The sequence below is a fragment of the Bacillus rossius genome, chromosome 2 (genome assembly GCF_032445375.1).
Source record: "Bacillus rossius redtenbacheri isolate Brsri chromosome 2, Brsri_v3, whole genome shotgun sequence".
In the NCBI taxonomy this organism is placed as follows: Eukaryota; Metazoa; Arthropoda; class Insecta; order Phasmatodea; family Bacillidae; genus Bacillus; species Bacillus rossius.
This window is the reverse complement of record NC_086331.1, coordinates 76,044,847-76,065,167: the sequence shown is the minus strand read 5'-3', so window position 1 is coordinate 76,065,167 and position 20,321 is coordinate 76,044,847. Positions and strand designations below refer to the sequence as shown.

General features: G+C 37.1%; 1 protein-coding gene across 1 annotated transcript in view; it reads right to left on the bottom strand.

The window, feature by feature from the left end:
• The window catches only part of LOC134529381 (tyrosine-protein phosphatase non-receptor type 12-like), a 98,319-nt gene extending 80,589 nt beyond the window's left edge, over positions 1-17,730 (bottom strand). Inside the window, exon 1 of the mRNA XM_063363380.1 lies at positions 17,543-17,730. Coding sequence (XP_063219450.1) covers positions 17,543-17,656 — 114 coding nt within the window. The 5' untranslated portion in view covers positions 17,657-17,730. The remainder of the gene's footprint in view (positions 1-17,542) is intronic.
• Positions 17,731-20,321: the final 2,591 nt, after the last annotated feature.

The window sequence follows — 20,321 nt, the reverse complement described above, 5'->3', positions numbered from 1 at the left end:
CTGACCGGCGGCGTGTGGGACGCCCTGAGATCCCACTGCGGATTAGAAGCGTGCCCGACGCTGAGAGCGGGCTTAGGTAGGGTCGAGAGCTGCGTGTAACATCTAGAGGGCTAATATCTCGCCACACATGGGCCACGTAACGCCCTGGGTTAGGGTCTCCAGCCGGGTCCACTTGCCCACTAATTTTCACCGATAATTTTCACTACAACACCTTACGCCCTCAGTTCTATGTGTGATTAAATGTAAATCACATCTATTTCTAGTTTGATAACTGTGTATATTACTATTTGATATTACTGTGGAGTTACGCATTGTATAAAGTATAGTATGAAAAATGTACAGGCAAGGAAAAGTCATAATATTTAATATCTACTTCCCGCAACGACACAGCATTTTCTCCTACCCCTTTTCGTCCAACTCCTTGGCACTTCAGTAGAGGTGTAAAAGTAACTAAAAAAAGTGTACCCGTATGTATTCGTTACTATAACAATTAGTACTCGTTACTTTTGTATCGTTACTCGTTACTTCTGATACCGCATAACATGCTATGTTATGTAACAGCAACGAATCGAGTCGTATTTCGTACGCGTACAGTATGACGTCGCGTAAATAATAATAAATTGAATATAAACAATTAAAAGTATTTGACAATTAACAGCTTTTGTTAACCAAGAAACAATAAAATCTCATTAGAGCAGCTTTATTATAATATCTCTTTTAAGATAAGAACAAAAAACGTGAAAATACACGATAATAAAAAACAAAAACATACATATTTATAATTTGTAAAAAATACTTTCTCACGTTGTTTCTGTTCCAATCTCAAACTTTGTCTACACACACAATACCTTTAATAAACAGTAAAAAACTTGGACGACGAATTTCCAAATTATACTTTTCTTAATAAACAAACATCGTTCTTTGTAACGAATAAGCGCGCGCATGCGTAAAACATACGAAAAATGCGAGTAACAAAATGCATTCGTGTGTAACGTTTCGTTACTCGTTACTAGATGACGCACCCGTTACTCAGTAATGAATACATACGGTTTGCTACAGCTCTACACTTCAGTCGCTATGATATCATTGAGTTGGCCGGAGTTTTAAACGTGCCGTTGTTAACTTTATCGTGATTAAATGCGTTTATAGTAGGCCTACAGTATCAGCTCACTGCAATTTATGATTTTTTCTTCATAAGATGTCTTCCAAACGACTATATATCTGTTTTTATATTTCAATAAATAAAGGTAATAAAGCAGCTGGTTAAATAACCATTCTATAAAGCTGAGAAGTACTAGTTGGACTTGTTTCCCACGCTGTCGGTTGTAATTTGCTGATAAAATTGCCCGTTGTCACGTCTGTATGCCAGCGCTTCCGGCCGACCTTGGGCCGTGGTCGGCCGGTGGCATGAAACATGGCTCATTTTGCGTCGTTTCTATTTACGTCGCGGTTTTCAGGAACGTAACCCCGACGTAAACCGAGGACTTACTGTATAACAATAAAAACTCAATTTGGAAAAAATTTTCATCCAATATATTTTATTAATGTTGTGTGAATAAATATAACAGGATTTTTGGAAATCACTTTTCTTCCCTTTAGCTGGTCACTTGTAACACCCAACCAGGTGGAACATGCCAATAAGTACAGTATGCTAAATGCACCAATTCTGAATAGGAATTGAAGTGTGCCAGTCACAGGAAAGAACAGGAAAAAAAAAAAAAAAAGAGGAATATGTAATGCAATGTTGCTGAGTTCAATATGCTTTCCATGCTATATTTTGAAGCTCCTTCTACTCAGCACCTTTATCAGTCCTGCAGCAAACCTAAGTCAACTTATTGTAATGTCAGCTGCCCATTAAATGCCATGGAACTGTTAGGGGATGAAAACCAGTTGGTTTTTTTAAAACAGGTGAAAAAAAATTGACCACGGCTTTTTCCTTTTTAAGAATCAGAAATAAAATGAGAGCTGTGGAACAAAACCAGTTTGTGACAAACAATAGAGAAAGTATTTAACACGGAACACTAAACATATGGGTAATGTTTAATGGAACAAAGTTGTACAACCTAGGACCCTGGTCATCAGTGCATACTGGTTCTTAATTTTGTACAAGTTTTAAAGATCATACATTTTTTCTTATTTCTTTAAATGTATTAGCATTGAGAAGATAAGTTCCTTTGGTTTCAATTATATATTTACGTCAGACTGGTTTGACAGAGGTGCAGCGCTAGTGTGTGCATGTTAATGGTCACAGGTTAAAGGTATATGTACAGCTTTAGTTTTATGGCATGGTTTGTAGGATTTTTAGATCATTATAGCTTCCAAGGTTATAAAGTTATCTCACTGCCTAGTTTATTAATAAAAAGATTTGTAAAAAGTTTGCTTAGTAAGCATAAATAAATATTTAGAAAAATTTGCTGCTAACCCTTATTTATGACTTGTTAACTATATATTTGCTTTAACATTTTTATCTTTTGAATATCCCTTTGTTGGGAAAAGATGATAAATATTATGTATGTGGTTTAGAGTAATTTAATTTTGTAAAGTTAAATTTGGTTTTGAAACACGTAACTGCTACTCCCAGTGGAATGTTGAAGTAGTGGATATTGATTTGCGAAGAGAGTAGTTTCCACAAAGTAACTGCTTGCAGTAATAATATTGGGTAAGTAGTAATTTTTTTTTAAAATCATGTCCGTGAGTTGGCTTTATAAGCTACACAAGGATGAACTATTAATAATCTTGAAGACAGCAGGAGTGTCAGTTATTTGATGATAAAGAAGATGTAGATGGTTTGCATAAGAAAATTACTACCCACATAAAAGGAAATTATGATGAAAGTATTTCTGGTACAGGAGCAGGCAAGAAATAAAAATTATTTAGTTGCCCAATCGGAGAGTAAAATGATGGTTGAAAATTTAAGCAATATACTTAAGTTTGTGGATGGTGACCCAAATAATATAATTAAATTTTGTATGGAGGTTGATTGGAACAAGGGATTGTAAATTATTGAAAAATGAAGACGGATTTTTGAAGTGTGCTGGGAACATGTGTAGGAATAGCCCGTACTTTTACTGCCTCTGTTTACAGATAAATAACTTGTGAAAAAGTAAAATAAATTATTTCGTAAAACTTATGCTCCTGCCAGGTAAAAAAAAAAGGTTGATCAGTAAATAAATTCTCCAGGTTTCAAAGACAAGAGGAAAGTACCATGGAATTTGCTCAGGATATTTTGGTTATGTTAGGGTTTTTGGTTTGGATTTGAATGAAGGACAGATAGTGTGTATGATAATGAAAATATGGACTTTGAAATTAGAAAGGAATGTTTATTTGTTGGTAAACCTGTTGCAGTCAGTGACTTAAAAGAGATTGGGTAGTTATAATCCACGTAACAGGTACAAAGATGTGAAATAAAAATGAGGAAAGGTGTAAGTCCTTCTAGGAGTGGTAAAAATTGTTTTTGATGTGGGAACTTTGTGGCATTTTAATGCTAATTGTACATAAATGGGTAAAGAGCCTTACGTTTATAACTTTTGTGAGAAAAAGGTCATTTGCAAGCATTTTTTTGTAAGTTGTAAAATTTCAATAGAACCACCTGTAATCACCCTTATTGCTAAGGACACTGGAAATACAAATAAAGTTTGCTATAGTTGTAGAAAAACAAGTCTCATAAGGTTAGAATGTAAGGCGAGGAATAGAGAAAAAGTAAATTTCAGGCATTGTGAGAAATTAGACCACGTAGGGCATAAATGTTGAGAACAAAATGTGAGTTACGAAGGCTACGTTTGGAAATAAACACCAGTTAATGGTTATGCGCAAGAATTTTTATATTGGTGTGGAGATGTATATTAGGATAAAGCCTTGGTAGATACCAGAGCAAGCAGGAGTTTTGTAGGTCAAAGTTTTTTGAGCATGTTGGTTAAATAATAAAAGTAAGTTAAGTGTAGATTATAAACCGAAAATTGCTGATAGGAAAACCCATAAGGTACGTTTGGAGGTTTGTTTACATTTGAAAAAATATACATATTTTTGGGATTGTGATTTTTGGGTAATTCCCAACACCATTCAAGACTTCATTTTGGGCATTGATTGTTTAAGGGAAATTCAAGCTACAATAGATTGTACGCATCGTCAGTTAAGTTTCTTATTTGAGCCTAAAGTCGAAGTAGCATAAGAAAAAACTAAAAGTAGAGGAAAAGTTTTGTGTGGTGGTATGGAAGGAGCATGCAACCAGTTGGGACCTTAGGAGGTAGAAAAATTCTAGATAATTACAGTTGACTTTGGAGATGTGATTACGGGTCGTTACCACAACGCCGAAATACCATAACGCTGAATGTCAAAATTGACCACAACGCTGACTCTACCACAATGCCGAATGTCAAAATTGACCACAACGCAGACAGCTAGAAAACTGCTGTGTACCACAACGCCGAAATAACTGAATGAATTTGTGTGTGTTTCTTAAATGTACCTTAACGCCGAAATACCACAATCAAACCAAACCTAACCTAACCTAACTTAACCTAGCCTATCCTATCCTAGCCTAACCTAGTCATAAAAGTTATCATAAAATTCTTTCTGTTCATAAAATTTGTCACTCTTGCGTGATCTTTTCGTCATTTCCACAGCAGCAAAAAAAAACCGGTAATTCCCCTGGCACAATGCAGCACAACTGAAGTCACTTCACATGTAAAAAAGTGGCACTTACCGGTAACCGATAGAACTACGATGACTATGAAAGGAATGCGTGATAATTGAAGTTCGTTTTCTGCTTGGCCAAGCACATCAGTCCATGAAAACGTCTGCTCAATTAAGGCTCGAGTGCTGTTCATTGTATTAAAATACTATTCTCAAGCTGAGCTCCAGCATGGACCCAGAACGGTTTAGTACATAATTATTTTTCGGCACGACCCACTGCCAATGCGACCCATTAAGTCCACATCGAGCAGAGAACTAGTGAGATGACGCAACTGCTTTCAGCTACATCGGTAGGATCTGTGTGACCTCACCGACCAATCACAATGCACCTCTCCCATACAAGGACACAACAAGACACAAAATAATTGTACTTGCATAGAGGCATTTTTGCCGGGAATAAAAATACAATTAATAAGTTCTTCCTGATTTTGCTGATGCAAAAACATGGGGGCATTCCATATCAAATCAACTAATTAAATAATTATTTTAAACCTTGAGGTTTTCAAAGTGTATCATGTTTGGTGATTGTGTCCTACCCATTAGTATGACCAAAAATACAAAGTTTACAAATTTTTTGACTTTTCATTTTTTATATATTTTGAAAATTTAAAAATGATAGTTTGTAGGAACATTTTAAAATATTTAAAGGCATGGAACTCTAAAACCGTTGGTCCTTGAAAGCTCAAATTTGTACCATTCTCTTTAGAATGACAAGGGTTTTTATTTGACATATAACTTGAGTGCATCACATCAATTTATATATTTTTTAAAACATTCAATAAAAGTTTTTTATAAAAACAAAATAGGGAATTTTTAATTTTGTTGAAAATAAGATATTTTATACAAAACCTCTTTAGTAAGTTGTGCACAAAGTTTCATGATGGTATTCCAATGGTATCATACTCAAATGATTTTTTATGAAAATTGAAGTGTGTGAATATTCTGCTAATTCATGACTTGTTACATCATAAAAAAATTGATCTAACTTTTTTATTTAAACTTTTCTAAATAAGTGATTCTCCATATACCATAAAAATTTACTTCAGAAAATTTTGGTCTAAATAGGGTGATAATAGTTTCTCTGGTAAATATAACAACTGGACCTAACAGGAGTTACTCAAGCAGTGACATGTTACTTTCCTGTCTTAACTTGCAACTCTTAGTCAGCTTCCTCCTTCTTGGGCTCTTGCCTTCAGTCATTGTGTTGTGAGTTGTCTCTGAGTGAACAAGTGCTCTGTGCAAGTTCATAAGATACAAATGGATAAACCATGGGGTAAATATTGTTGCAATCCTTTTAATAAAGACAGGCATTGGGTAACTAAAAACCTAAGGAATGTCACACCATGGATGACAAAGTTAAATGATATTATTGAAGATGAAATTAAAATTTGCACTTTTTGCCGCTTAGAGTTAGTAAGTAAGAAAAAATCATACTCAAGTTCTGAAAATGATACAAACATTCATGATGAACCATTGGCTCAAAATGTAAATACAAAACCTGGCTGCAGCAAAGATGATCCTGAGTATGTGGATATAGAATCAAGTATACAGATTTTAAATGCCTCCCTGACATCAATAGGAGAATAAAATTTAATCAAATAAGAAATACTGCAAAGAAAAACTTGACAAAATTAAATTAAAATTTAATGAAACTTTTTCTCAAGCTAACAATATAGAAGAGGATAACAAGAATCCACAAAACAACTGGCAGACAGAAATTCTTAATCGGCTAAAAGAAAAATTTGCAACAGCAAACAAGAGTGAAAAACTTCAGATTTTAACAATTTTACCAATCAGCTGGTCTTGTGCAAGAATGAAATGTGAATTTGGTATTAGTAACTATTTGGTGAGGAAAGCAAATAAAACTTGAAGGAAAGGGAGTGCTATTGACACCTGATCCAAAACCTGGGGAAACTCTACCTTGCGAAAAAGGTGTCTTAAGGCGATTGGTGCATGGAAAATATTACGACAAAACTAATTTAACTGTACATATTTATTTTTGATGCTTCTTTTTAAGACATAATATACCTAGGATATTTTTAATAAACTTTTTTTGGAGAGAGCCAACAGGACACTAGTAGAGAAGGCATGCACAATGCTCCTAGATGCCAACCTGCCAAAGCAGTATTGGGCTGAGGCAACTCTCACTGCTGCCTACTTAACAAATCAGTCTCCATCAAGTGCTCTCCAGAAGTATACCCCCTACAAGGTTTGGCACAAAAGTGAAACTAACTTGTCACACCTGAGAGTCTTTGGTTGCAAGGCTATGGCGCACATTCCAAAGCCATGCAGAAAGAAGTGGGATCCAAAGTCGGAAAGATTGATTTTTGTGGGTTATTGCGAGAATCAGAAAGGGTATAGACTCATAAATGATGAAACGGGAAAGTTAATCATAAGTCGTGACGTTGTGTTCATGGAGCAAGAAGAGAAGCACACTCAAGGTGAAGAGGGAATGCAATTACTCGGTACAGTATCCACACAAGTACTTGAGACTGTATTGACACAGGAACTTGAGACGGAAAAATTTCCAAAACAGCAACATAGTGAGGACGAGAGGGAAGAGGAACCATTTCCAGGTTTTGAACAAGAGGAACAAGAGAAACAGGGAGAAAAAGCAACAGTCATTTCAAAATTTTAGAAAGGAAGAACAAAGGGTACAGGTCGGAAGGGAACAGCAAGAGACGCAAAGATCTTCCAGGCCCCGAAAACCAAAGGAATGGCCGGATCATGTAATATGTTATGCTGAGAGTTCAAGTCTGTTGGATGGACATATAAATGTCGAAGATGCGCTCAAAGGTGAACATTCTGTAGAGCGGATGAAAGCCATGAAAAGAATTCTTGTCACTGGTTAAAAATGATACTTTCGAAGAGGTCAATGAACCAAAGGACGCAAAAGTCCTGAAGACAAAGTGGGTGTTATGAGTGAAACCCAGCATAAACGAGGAATCAGAAGTTTTCAAAGCCAGACTTGTGAAAGGTTGCAGTCAGGTTGAAGGGGTGGATTATGTGGAAACATATTCACCTGTTGTGAAGTATTCATCTGTATGATACCTTTTATCTGTTGCAGCGAGGGAAGACCTGGATGTAGACCACATGAGTGTGACGACGGCATACCTGTATGGACACCTAGATGAATAAATTTACGTCACACCCCCAAAAGAGTTTACAAAAACCAGAAAAGTGTGGAAGATGAAAAAGGCCGTGTACGGACTGAAAAAAGCTGGTCGAAACTGGAATAGGGACTTGATGAGGTGCTACGTCAGACCCATGTGTCTATCACTTTCATGACGGTGACAAGTTTATTGCCATAGCTGTGTATGTTGACGATTTATTGATTTTCTCAAATGACAAGAATGCCAAGCAAAACACGAAGAGATTCCTGAAAGAGAATTTTGACATGAAGGACTTGGGACCAGCAACACAATGTTTAGGGATGAACATCACGAGGGACCATGAAGCAGGAAAACTATGGATCTCTCAAGAGGCCTATACAGAGAAGATACTCCAGCGTTTTGGCATGGCTGATGCAAAGCCTGTCGCAATGCCCCTGGACCCTGGAATCGACCTAGAGGCAGACTGCTCTGAAGAGGTCAATGTTCCGTACCAAGAGGCGATAGGCAGTTTGCTGTACCTATCGCAAGTAACCAGACCCGATATTTGCAATGCAGTGAATCTACTGAATAGGTACAACAACTTACATAAGAAGATACACTGGGTAAGTGTGAAAATAATCTTCAGATACATAAGGGGAATGCTGGGTTACAAGTTAGAATTTTCCAGGGATGGTAACAGGAGGTTGCAGATACAGTGATGCAGACTGGGGGAACAAGGTCAATCAGAGACACTCCGTCACCGAGTCATGCTTCAAACTAAGTGGCGGCCTGATATCGTGACACAGCAAAAGACAAAAAACTGTCGCACTGTCAACCTGTGAGGCTGAATACATGGCTGTGTTATTTACTGTGCAGGAGCTGTTATGGCTAAGACAACTGATGTCAAAAATAGAACCCAAGAGTGTAGAAGGGACACTTGACGTATTCTGTGACAACAGGGGTTCGATTCAGTTTGCTAAAAATGTAATGACCAATGCCCGGTCAAAGCACATAGACATCAGACATCATATCCTCAGACAGTATATTGATTCAAAAGTAATAAACATCAAATACCTGTCGTCTGAGGAAATGGTGGCTGATGTGTTAACGAAGCCGTTGGTAAAGGCAAAACATAAATTTTGTACAGATAAGTTTGGACTTGTAGACAGCTCTTTGCCTTCTTGCGAGAGCTACAAATTTAAGGGGTGGTGTTGAAGAGTAAATTTGTAATCATCAGGTTGGTAGCAGAAGGAAACTGTAAGAGTATTGACTTCACTGTTTTATTGTTGTAGTCTATGCAGTCTTCCGGCAGCCATGATGTAGAGAGGACTGTGTTGCAATGTAGTCGTGAAATAAATATTCTCTAAGGAAAATGTTCGTATGCTTTTTCAATAACATCAGGCTTTAACTGAGATTTTCGAGGAGGAAATGATCGACAACATCACTTACAAACAATGGATTAGCCTACTGTTGACCAATGCAATTTTGAAACATTTACCAAACCTTTTGATGAGTTTGTTCAAGAATTTGGAAATAAATTGAGTAACCTTACAAAAAAAATAAAAATCTTTGTTGGAAGAAAGTGAAGCAGTAGTAACATTAGATTTTGCCTAAAATTATTTGTTTGTTCTACAAGATGAGGCTCAAGGGTTTCATTGGAACAATTATATGGCTACTGTGCACCCTTTTGTAGTATATTTCAAGGAAAGCAATCACGAAACAGGAAAACAAGAGCTAGTTCACTACATCAGACTGCCAAACACACAATACTATCATTGTTCATGCTTTTCAGAAAAAGTTAATCCTATTTCTGAGAAATTATTTGCCAAATTTGAAAAAGCTGTACTATTTTTCAGATGGTTCAGCTGCACAGTACAAAATTTTTTCTGAACCTTTGCTATCACAAAGATGACTTTGATGGACTTGAGGCTGAGTGGCACCTTTATGCTACATCACATCCATTAGAAAACCAAATTCTAACACCTTTTTAGCTTTTACGGTGGGGTGCGAAAATTTTTTCATCCATTACAATTTTTTTATGTAATCAATGAAGAATATATAAATGAACAAAAGCTTCTAAAACCAAGGTATGAAAAAGCTGTGGCAGTCCCTAGGACCCAGGAGTTCCAAGCCTTCATCCCTCTAGATCTAAGTAGGGTCAAAACCAAAATTTATTCATTTTCTTATGATTCAGAAACAGATCAGCTACGGTGATTACATTCCACTTGAAGAAATTGAGGGTTTTATCGCTTGTGCTTACGATAAGGAGTGGTGGTTGGCGCATGTTGTCTCAAAAGATGATGTTGAAAAAGAAGTTAGTGTTTCCTTTCTTCATCCAAAAGGACCATTACCATCATTCACATATCCTAGGAGAGCAGATACCTAACCACTGCAATAAACTATATTTTGTGCAAATTATCTGCAAACACAGCAACAGGTACAACCTACCAAGTTCCAGCAGATGAGATGGCCAAAGCAACACAAGTTTTGGCAAAGAAGAGAACTCACCTTTACTAATTTGAAATATTAAAAGAAAGAAAAAAACTGTTCCTTGAGTGTAAAGTAAGTTGAATTTTTTTATTTGAATAAAATGGGTAAAACAATATTTAAATTTAAATAAAATTCAGTGTTTTTAAAAGATTACTTTTTATTTAGGCGAACTAGTAATGAATTAACAGAGTTTCCATACACATTAATTTACATAAAAAATCATTTAAATATGATACCATTTGAATACCATTATGAAAAGTACACAACTTATCAAAGAAGTTTGGTATAATAATGTTTTTTTCATCAAAATTAATAAATTCCAATATTTGTTTACAAAGTGATGTAATACACTTAAGTTATATGTCAAATATATCAAAACATTCCTGCAGACCTTTTTTAATTTGTCAAAAATTTATAGGCCTAACTCAAAAACCAAAGATAATAAAAAAAATTCCAACTTTTTATTATTTATCTGCTAAGCTAAACCTATCTTATATAAAAATCACAAAGATATGACGATGACATGTTTTGACCATTGGTTGACCAGTGGAATGACCTCATGATAAAATGAAAACTGAAAAACTAAAAACATAATATTAAGTCCTCTCAAAAAATACTTATAAAAGCTCTGGAGGCCAGGGTCCTGCAATGCTTTACTGTGAACCTGAGTCAGAGATAAAGTTAATTCAAATTATATAATTCTGTAATTATCATTGTCTTTCATGAAAATAATTTTAGTCAATTAATTGATGTTTTCATGTTCAAGGCACCATGTAGATTCTACCAAATTATTTTTAGGAGAAATACTTTATAATAATTTAACTATAAATAGTTAAGTCTATCCACTAAATGAGATGAATAAAATACTTTGAAAAAACCTGGAATTTAATACTGCCACGATAGTGACCAACCTGTTACACTTGTATATGGAAATTCCAATAATTATTTTCCAACTTAGCAAAAATATTTAGTAGTTATTTAAGATGTATTTTAGTTTGTAGTATCCATGGAACTAAATGTGGCTCAAGCTCTTTTAAACTGTTTTATGTATTGTAATTAGAATTTTATTTCATCTGACAATCACTAACATGTCTAGCAAAATGTAGAAAAACTGAAACAAAGAAAATGACTAACTAATTAAAGTTTCTAATTAAAACAGTTGTATTACTAAAATTTGTAGTATAGCAACATGCATTTACCCTAAACTACAAATCTGTGGGACTTCCAGGTACCTATGTGAAACATTCAAATTGTAGGTCTAAATGCATTACAAATATTCATATATAACATACAACCTGTATATTAAGCTAGCATATTCATTTCTCTGCATTGTATGTACAACATCAGCAGTTATTTCTAATTACTAAAAACATGAATATGCTCAGCAAAGGCATCCATTAATAAAAAACAATGTAAAGTACATTGAAGTTGGGCATAAAAATTTAGGAAAACTGAAACCGCACACAGCAAAGTTAGAAAAATAAAATAAGGTAGGCTACAGCAAAGTAACGTACAGTGAGGTTAGGCACAAGATGTGAGACACGGTAAAGAGAAGTTAACCAAATCTCCTACAGAGCTTTTAACCAAACATTTTATAAATAACTCATCAGTGTAGTTGCAGTAACATTACAATTTATAGTTTTTTTTTTGTAAAGAAATGATCCTTTCTTAATAAGTAAACCTTTCATGATAAATACAAATGGCAGTTAGTATTATATTCAGTTTCAATGTTTATTACTAGAGGCAGGGATAAGCCTTTTGTATGATTCAATAATTCTAGGAAGAAACATCTGTAGTTGTGATCCCTAGAATCTTAGCCCACTACTTAAAAGAAGCCAGTAAACAGTTACCCAATATTTGGTAGATGTGACAACTGTTTTTTATGTTGATGACCAATTTAAAGTTGCTCACAATATCAAATTATTTAAATTCCAGCAATTTTTTTTTTAATTTTTGGAAACATTTGGGGATACATATGACAGTATACAGCATACAGTTTAATAAAACTTAACTAGCACTGCTGAAATTATTTATTCAAAATGTTTTGATTACCAGTACATAGGTACATTGCTAAACCTGATTCCTGCAAGAAACTGTGGTTCTGTTACCACATTAAATCCTGTTGTACCAAATTTGTATGAAAGTCAACATAGCAGATCAAAAAAATAATTGCTGTCAAACAAGGGCAGGGTATGTAGAACTATGTGCATGCTCTTTCCTTTCAAGCAGGCTCACACCGTAACTGCCTTTTCTTTATGCAAGATGTAAATTCAACCAAGTAAGATACAACTCGTGATAACACAAAAGTATGTTAACAAACCTAGTCTACTTTCATTAAAGTGGTTCAAATAGTGGTGTAGAATTTAAAGATGGCATACACAAACAGTGTGCAAAAATCAGTCTTCTCCTTCATCCCTGTCTATTGCATACAGAAATACCAAATAGTGGCATCAAATTATTGTATCACTTGTCAATTAAAACCTACACAAGATTTAACTTTTCACAAAGTATGGTGTGTGATATAGGCAAACAAAATCAGCACTACAAAATGATCAAATATGCATGTTTTCTAACACACATCTATGACTGAAATGAAATAATGATAATTTATACACAGCTGTACAATTTTATTTAAATAATCTCCAAAGTATTTGTCAAATCATTCAATGTATTATCAATTTAATAAAAGGAATAAATTTTTTTCCCTAGTTAGCTATCATATAAAAAAAATCTACGAATGATGTATTAACACTAATAACAATATTTCCTTCTCAGCTAAGAGTAACCTACATAAGGTTTTTTTAAATTTTTTTAGTTCATGACTACGAGTTAATTATTTTTGATATCTACTTAAATGCGTTTAACAGAAAATGCATTATTTAAATTACTAACATTAGGTAATTATTTGTAAAAGAAATTGTGATATGTAGATGAGATGTAACTATGTTAAATTAGTGGTTATTAATTAGGCGTACCTATTTTAAAGTAGCCAAACCTTACCTAACCAACATAACACACTATTTTACATAATTTAGATTTAGATAACTTTAGATAACATAACCAAGCATTCCTATGATTTTAAAGTATTTTAAATGGTGCTAGCTTAACTTCATCAACTATTCAAATGATAAACTACTGGTAAACTACTTGGAGCATCATCAAGCCACTGGAAAAAAAATTAATTGAAAAAATGATGGAACTAATAATATCAGATTTTTTATTTGCTTTTTAATGGATGCACCCCCATTCTTAATAATTATCAATACACCTCGAGGTAAAGAAAAGGCTAGCTACGAGGGATTGATTTTTATTAATTGATTTATACACTTGCGACTGGGCTTCTACCCAGTGACATGGAGTTCTCCCCCCCTCCAAATTACCTAATTTTCCCAATTCCTGAAGTCTTCTCCTTAAGTCCTTCCCTCCTCTCACAACTAGTATCTTCCCCTCAAGCCCATTCTCCCCCCCCCCCCCCCCCCGTCTTCACCAGGAATACTTGCTCTTCTCTCTGTTTGTTTCCACTTCCTCTGGATCTTCCACTCATGATCCCTCCTTCCTCTATAGCCCCTCTGATCGACCTATCTCCCAGCTTTCCCCAGCCCCCTCGCCATTAATCACCTAAAATGTTTCACCAAACTTTCTACTTTCCTCCTCCTTTGCAGTTTGTCCCACTCCAGCTCTTTCAACATCACAAGCAGCCTATGTGTCTTCCCCAATTCCCTTTCCCTTTTCCTCCACATACTCATCACCCATTTAGCTGCTATACGTTGTACCCTTTCCAGATTTTTAATTTCCTTCTCAAGGTACTGGTCCCAGATTGCGGCCGCATATTCCATCATCGGCCTCACCAACGTGGAATAGGTACACCTTTTCTTTCCCTCTCTAAGCTGTCCCCTTTAGTGTTTTAATATTCAGCCCCAGGCCCCTCCTCCCCTTCTTTACTACCTGCTGCACCTGTTACAATGCAGGTCGCTCTGTAGGGTTACTCCCAAGTATTTGTACTCTTCTACCTCCTGAATCTCCTGCCCCTTTCAACAATATACCTATCATCTCCTTGTGAATCTAATTACCTTGGTTTTGTTGATATTAATACACATTCCATTCACCCTCGACCATCCCTCCAACTTCTTAAAATCATTCTGCAGGTGTGCAGCTTCCCCACAGTTACATTGATCATGCAGTCATCTACAAATAATAACAGTCAACTGTTCAATTCCTACATCATTAATCATAATTCAGAACAGCAGGAGCCCCATACAACTCCCCTGTGGTACTCCAGATGTCACAACCCCCTCTTTCGACCATTCCTTTCCCACCCTCAGCCGCTGATTCCTATTCCTCAGGAAGTATCCTGTCCAATATATCACCCTGTTGTCCCCTATCAACCTATCACCTTCTCCATCACCCTTTTGTACAGCACCCTATCGAATTCCTTCTCAAAATCTATAAAGATGGCATCTACTTGCTTAACCTCGTTCACCGCCTCAACCATGTCCTCCAGCAGCTCAGTCATCTGCGTTCTCACAGGAGAAACCCCTCCTAAAGCCATGCTGTTTCTCATCCATCCAATCCAACTCCTCAATTTTTCCTACCATATACCTCACTACCATGCTTTCCATCACTTTCCCTGCACTCGACGTCAAGCTGACAGGGCTATAATTTGCAGGTTGTGCCTTATCTCCACCTCCCTTGAAAATAGGGACTACGACCTCATTCCACTGCCTTGGCAGCTGCCCTTCCTCTAATGACTGTTCGTACCTAAAGCACCTGCAAATACCTACAGACCACCTTACCTCTTATCTTTAAGTGATTGTTTCCTACAACATCAGGCCCAGCCACCTTCCTCCCATTTGGCCCCCTTATTTCCTTAATTACATCCTCCATTTTTATTACCAGCCCTCCCTCTGCCCCAGTCTTCTCATTCTGCGTGCAAAACTATACCTCTCCCTCCAGAAAAATAAAAATATTGAAATATTACTTCTGCAGCAATCGTGCCTTCTCCAGGTCCTCCAGGTCTCCTGTCACTCTCTCCCCCTCAGTACCGGTAGTCCCTCCGGCCCCTTTATTTTTCTGACAATAGTGATAAGATATCTGCCCAAATTTCCCTTCGCCTTTCCATGTAAGCATCCCTCGCTTCCCATTTATTCTTCCCCAGTTCCTTCCTCAACTCCATCTATGCTTTTAGCCCCTCTCCCCTTAGCTTCCTGGCCCTTATCTCTCCTCTATAGAAGAGTGATCACTCCCTTTTTATAATCTTTTCTCAGGCACAAAATGCTCCACCATATGCTTCAGTACTTATGCTTCTAAGGACCATTCATTTATCATCTAGTCCATCAATCTCTACCCACTTACAATACTCTGCCATCTAATATGCCTCCGCCCCGGTTTTATCTAGGTAATTTTCTTGCTTGCAGCTTTTCCGTAAATAAAATAATGTTTGGGAAATACCTTTTTTGAACACTAAGGACCTTCCTCTATTTACCCTATAAACAGCATTTCTTAATTCCTACTGGTTTCTGAGAAATCACCATTTGTAGTTCACATTGGATAGCCTATGCAGTGAAGCGGCTGCTGCAATGTTGTGCTTTAACTGCGTTGCAGATTTTGTGGTATTCCATACATAAGAACATATATATTTTACATTTGTATACTGTAACACAGTGTAACGTAAATAATTACTTAAAAAAAAATTACGCGAGTCACTACTGTGCATCCAAACCCAAGCAGTCATCCCTTGACAAGAGATTATTTTTAGCACTATGGAGGCACAAAGCGCCAACTTATTATGTGCAATAGCACGTAACCTGACATATAAAAGGAGTTATTATGTTTGATAGACACAATGACAATTCCTTTTATATGCCAGGTTACGTGCTAGTAAGTACACTTAAGTACCTATTTTTTTTAAATTTCATTTAAAGTAGTGTTCTGAATCATGTAGTAACGAACAATTCATAGGTTATGTTAGTGATGTAAAAAATACTTAAAAATATTGAAGATGATTGGTTGGGTTAGTATAGTGACATTAAAAATACTGTAAAATTGTGTTACTTTAGGTTAGCGACATTAAAAATACTTTAAATTATTGTGGAAAGTTGGTTGGGTTAGTATAACTACATTGAAAATACTGTGAAATTATGTGAACGGTTGGTTAGGTCAGGATAGCCACATCTTAAATTGGTAATTCCTAAGAAACTAAAAGATATATTTTATAGTTTTTTTAATGTAGCTATACTAACCCAAAACCACTATCCAAAACATTTAAAAGTATTTTTCATGTAGCTAACATTACCTACCTAATTGACCATTCACAATATTTGAATAGAGTTCATAGAAACAAACATAAACCAACACGGGTAAACAATTAATGGCGACAGCGGCAGCAATGCACTGGTTTTGAAATGCAAGATGAAAACTGTAATTTCTCAGAAAACAGTAGGAATGAATTAATGCTGTTTTCAAGGACAATACAGGAATGTCTCAAAATGGTATTTTCGTAATTTTATTTTTACTTTGCAGAAAAGCAGTGACTTAAGATATTTACCATTACATCTATCTATCCGCTCTACTCTACGCTTTTACCACTTTCTCCCACCTTTCCTTTTATGTTTGCCACCCCATGTACAAACATGCACAGACTGATTGATTATCACACTTGAGATTGGGCTTCCACCCGGTGGCAAGGAGTCCCCCCCCCCCCAACTCAAACCAATTTCTGAAGCCTCTTTCTCAAGTCCTTAACTCTTCTCACATCCAGTATCTTTCCCTCAATCCTATTCCACTCCCTCCCCGTCCTCACCAGAAATACTGGCCAGAGGTTTAAGCTGATGCCATCTTCAAAATTATTGTGTCTGTCAACTACACAGGTACCATGAGATTGGAATAAATTCACGACGCTATTACGAGAGTGAAGCTATAGGAATCATAGGCACCGAGGGTCCCTACATCCTTACATCATAATCACATAAAATGGGGTATTGTACAAACTCTTATACACAAACATTCTAAAGATGCAATTATCTCAACCATCTAAAAATTAAATCGTAACGTTATTTCCTTCTATATACACTATGGTCTTATCAAAGTATGATTCATTCCAAGATTGAACAGTCATACTACAAATATGGATATCCAAGATATTTTTTCCATTACAATTTTCACGGCCAAGATAAATTTTACAATATATATAATACATATTTCCATCATCATACTATATTATTTATAATAAACAGTCCAGTACTATCTTTACAAACAAGATGATTTATCACCTGAAATTCTTTTTCGTATGTATCTTCATTACGTTGTGACTCTAAGTGTTCTACGTGGTTCAAAAAGTTTTGTAAGCTAATTTTAAGAGGAGTTTTTGCTTGCTTTTCTTTCATCTCGGCCCATACCGACTTACAACGACATTTAACAGCAAAACAATATTTTATACTGAACCATGCGGACACTTCAATAACTGCCTTCAATTGTTTGTTAAACTATCGATACTGGAAAAGTCAGATAACATATCGACCAACAAAGTACGTTCTACGATTTATACTAAGTGCCACCTGTAGAGAGCATTAATTATAGCACGTATTTTGAAGAATAGGCACTTTAGAAAGTTAAGGAGTCTATGTGTAATCCTACCCTTGTAAACAAATGGAGTCAAAACGAGAACCATGACACCCCCTGTGTAGAGCAAAACATCGCTGGCTACAATGTAGTTAAAGGCAGAATACTGGTTTTCTTTTGTCCTTTATTTGCTGGATCTTGTTAATTGTCATATATGCTCCTGTCATTGACACTGAGCTGGATAACTGACTTGGCAAGCCTGGGAAAAATGTCAGCTGGGCGGCGAGTTGTGCCTGCTTTGCCAAGCAGGGATGTTGAAAAAGCAGGCTGTATCGACAGCCATGGGGCAGCCGAGGTGGGTGGTGGCATCGGAGTCGAGATGCTCGAGTGGACCACACCAGCAGCATTTGGGGCAGCCTAGGTGAGTAGTGACATCGGAGTTAGGATGATCAAGTGGGCCGCGCCAGCAGACATAGGGGCAGCGTTATCGAGGGTGGCATGTTACTCCAGGTGTGGGCCATCCCTACCCCGGCAGCTTGCTGGCTAAACAGGTTGTGCGAAAAACAGCTGGTTCGCGAAATTGCATTGCATTGATGGCTTTCTTGGAAGTTGGGTAGGTGGCATCGGGAGCAGAATGTTGGTGTGGGTGTGGGCCACCCCTACCTCGGCAGCCTCATGACCAACCAAGGTGTTTGGAAAAGTGGTTGATTCGTGACACCATAACACGCCGGTGAAATTCTTCACAGCCAGGGGCGGCATCTTCGGGGGCAGCATGTCGGCTGTGCAGCAGGTTGACGTGGAATCAGTGGCCTACTGTCTTTATTTATTTATATTTATTTTCTTAATACCCAATGGACTCAGTTGATGAGCAGTGGCTCTCTGAATATAGGGCTTGTCAACATGGTTACAAAAGTTATGAAATACATGCATATTATTACAAACACTATTTCTAATATATGTACAATATATACATTAGCTAGCATAAAAGTTATATTAGAAATTTATAATAATGGATATAATGTTAAACAATTAAAATAAGTATTAATTAGCAGATTTTGTTGAACATTATATCAATTAAATCAATCTGTCTATTTCAAGTCCTATTCACATTAGTCACCATAGTTCACATCATAGTTAAAATTCACTCACTTGTATTATGTTATATACTATAAACTATCTATACAGACACGACTGAGCTATACATTCATGCAATTATTGTTCACAAGACACTTCATAGAGCAGACTAGGGTAATGGTTATGAGCTAAACACATTCATTTAAGTAGAAAATTTAATGGTGTACTTGCAAAGGCTCGAAATATATATTCTTGAATTTCTTGTACACTATTGACGCCATCCCCGCTACCTCTGATTATTTAGATGTGATTTTGTTAGGTTCGTGTTCTCAGGGAAGGTTCGGCCTTGTGGCTAGAGGTAGGGGTCAACGCAGTAGGGCCCCCCGAGCTGTTGAGGCCACTCGGGACGCCTGAATAATAACACAAAACTTCTTCAGATAGTTGGTGAATTTAATACAGCACAGCCCAATACATGGTGCTGCCCGTTCTGGCCGTAATGGTTTGCCCGACGCGACTAGTCACACGCGTAGCTCACTTCCTCAGTGGCGGCTCACAATTCTTATGCACGTGAGGGGCAGACTCGTATACGTGATGCGAAAGTTACAAAAGACACTCTGACATGGCACACGATATTTTGAAGCACAAACACTACACTAATACCTAGCTCTGGATAAACTGGGCTAGCAACACGTAGGCCCGTGTCTCCGGCGACTCTACGTGGTGTCTAGGTGTGTCCCAGGGACTGAATCGTTATTAAGTTTGGTGGCGCACTGCCGCACGACGGTGATACATAAGCCCTGACATGACGAATTACACTTAGGCGAACAACTATTCCACTAATACATTACACTTGATAAACTGGGCTAGCAGCACGTAGGCCCGTGTCTCCGGCGACTCTACGTGGTGTCTAGGTGTGTCCCAGGGACTGAATCGTTATTAAGTTTGATGGCACGTGTCGCCTGCTGGCTGCCCCGTGCGGGCCAAAACTAAGTAGCCTGTAGGCTAGGTTGGGCGTGAAGCGCCGACGTTAAACCACATACTCTCCCCACAGTACTTACGTATGACGTAGAACACTCATCTCGGAGCACTGATTGAAATAAGTTAAGTACCTCATGGTAGATTTAGGCCGACCGCGGAACTGTACAAAAGGTTAAAAGAAATTACACTATTGAAAACTACATGTCGGTGGATGCAAAGGTTGAAGGTTCCGCGTTGCGCGCAGGCTGCCGGCCTGGGTGAGCTCTCGAAGGACACTGACTGTGTCGCCGCGCGCGACCCCCCTCCCCCGCCAGCCCTCCCAAGGAAACGTGTGAATTTCGCGGGAAACTGAACCGGCCAGGTTCGGGACAAATCGCACAGTGAAACATGATTTAGCAAAGACTGAATTATTAATTACTGAAAAATAATGTTTAATAA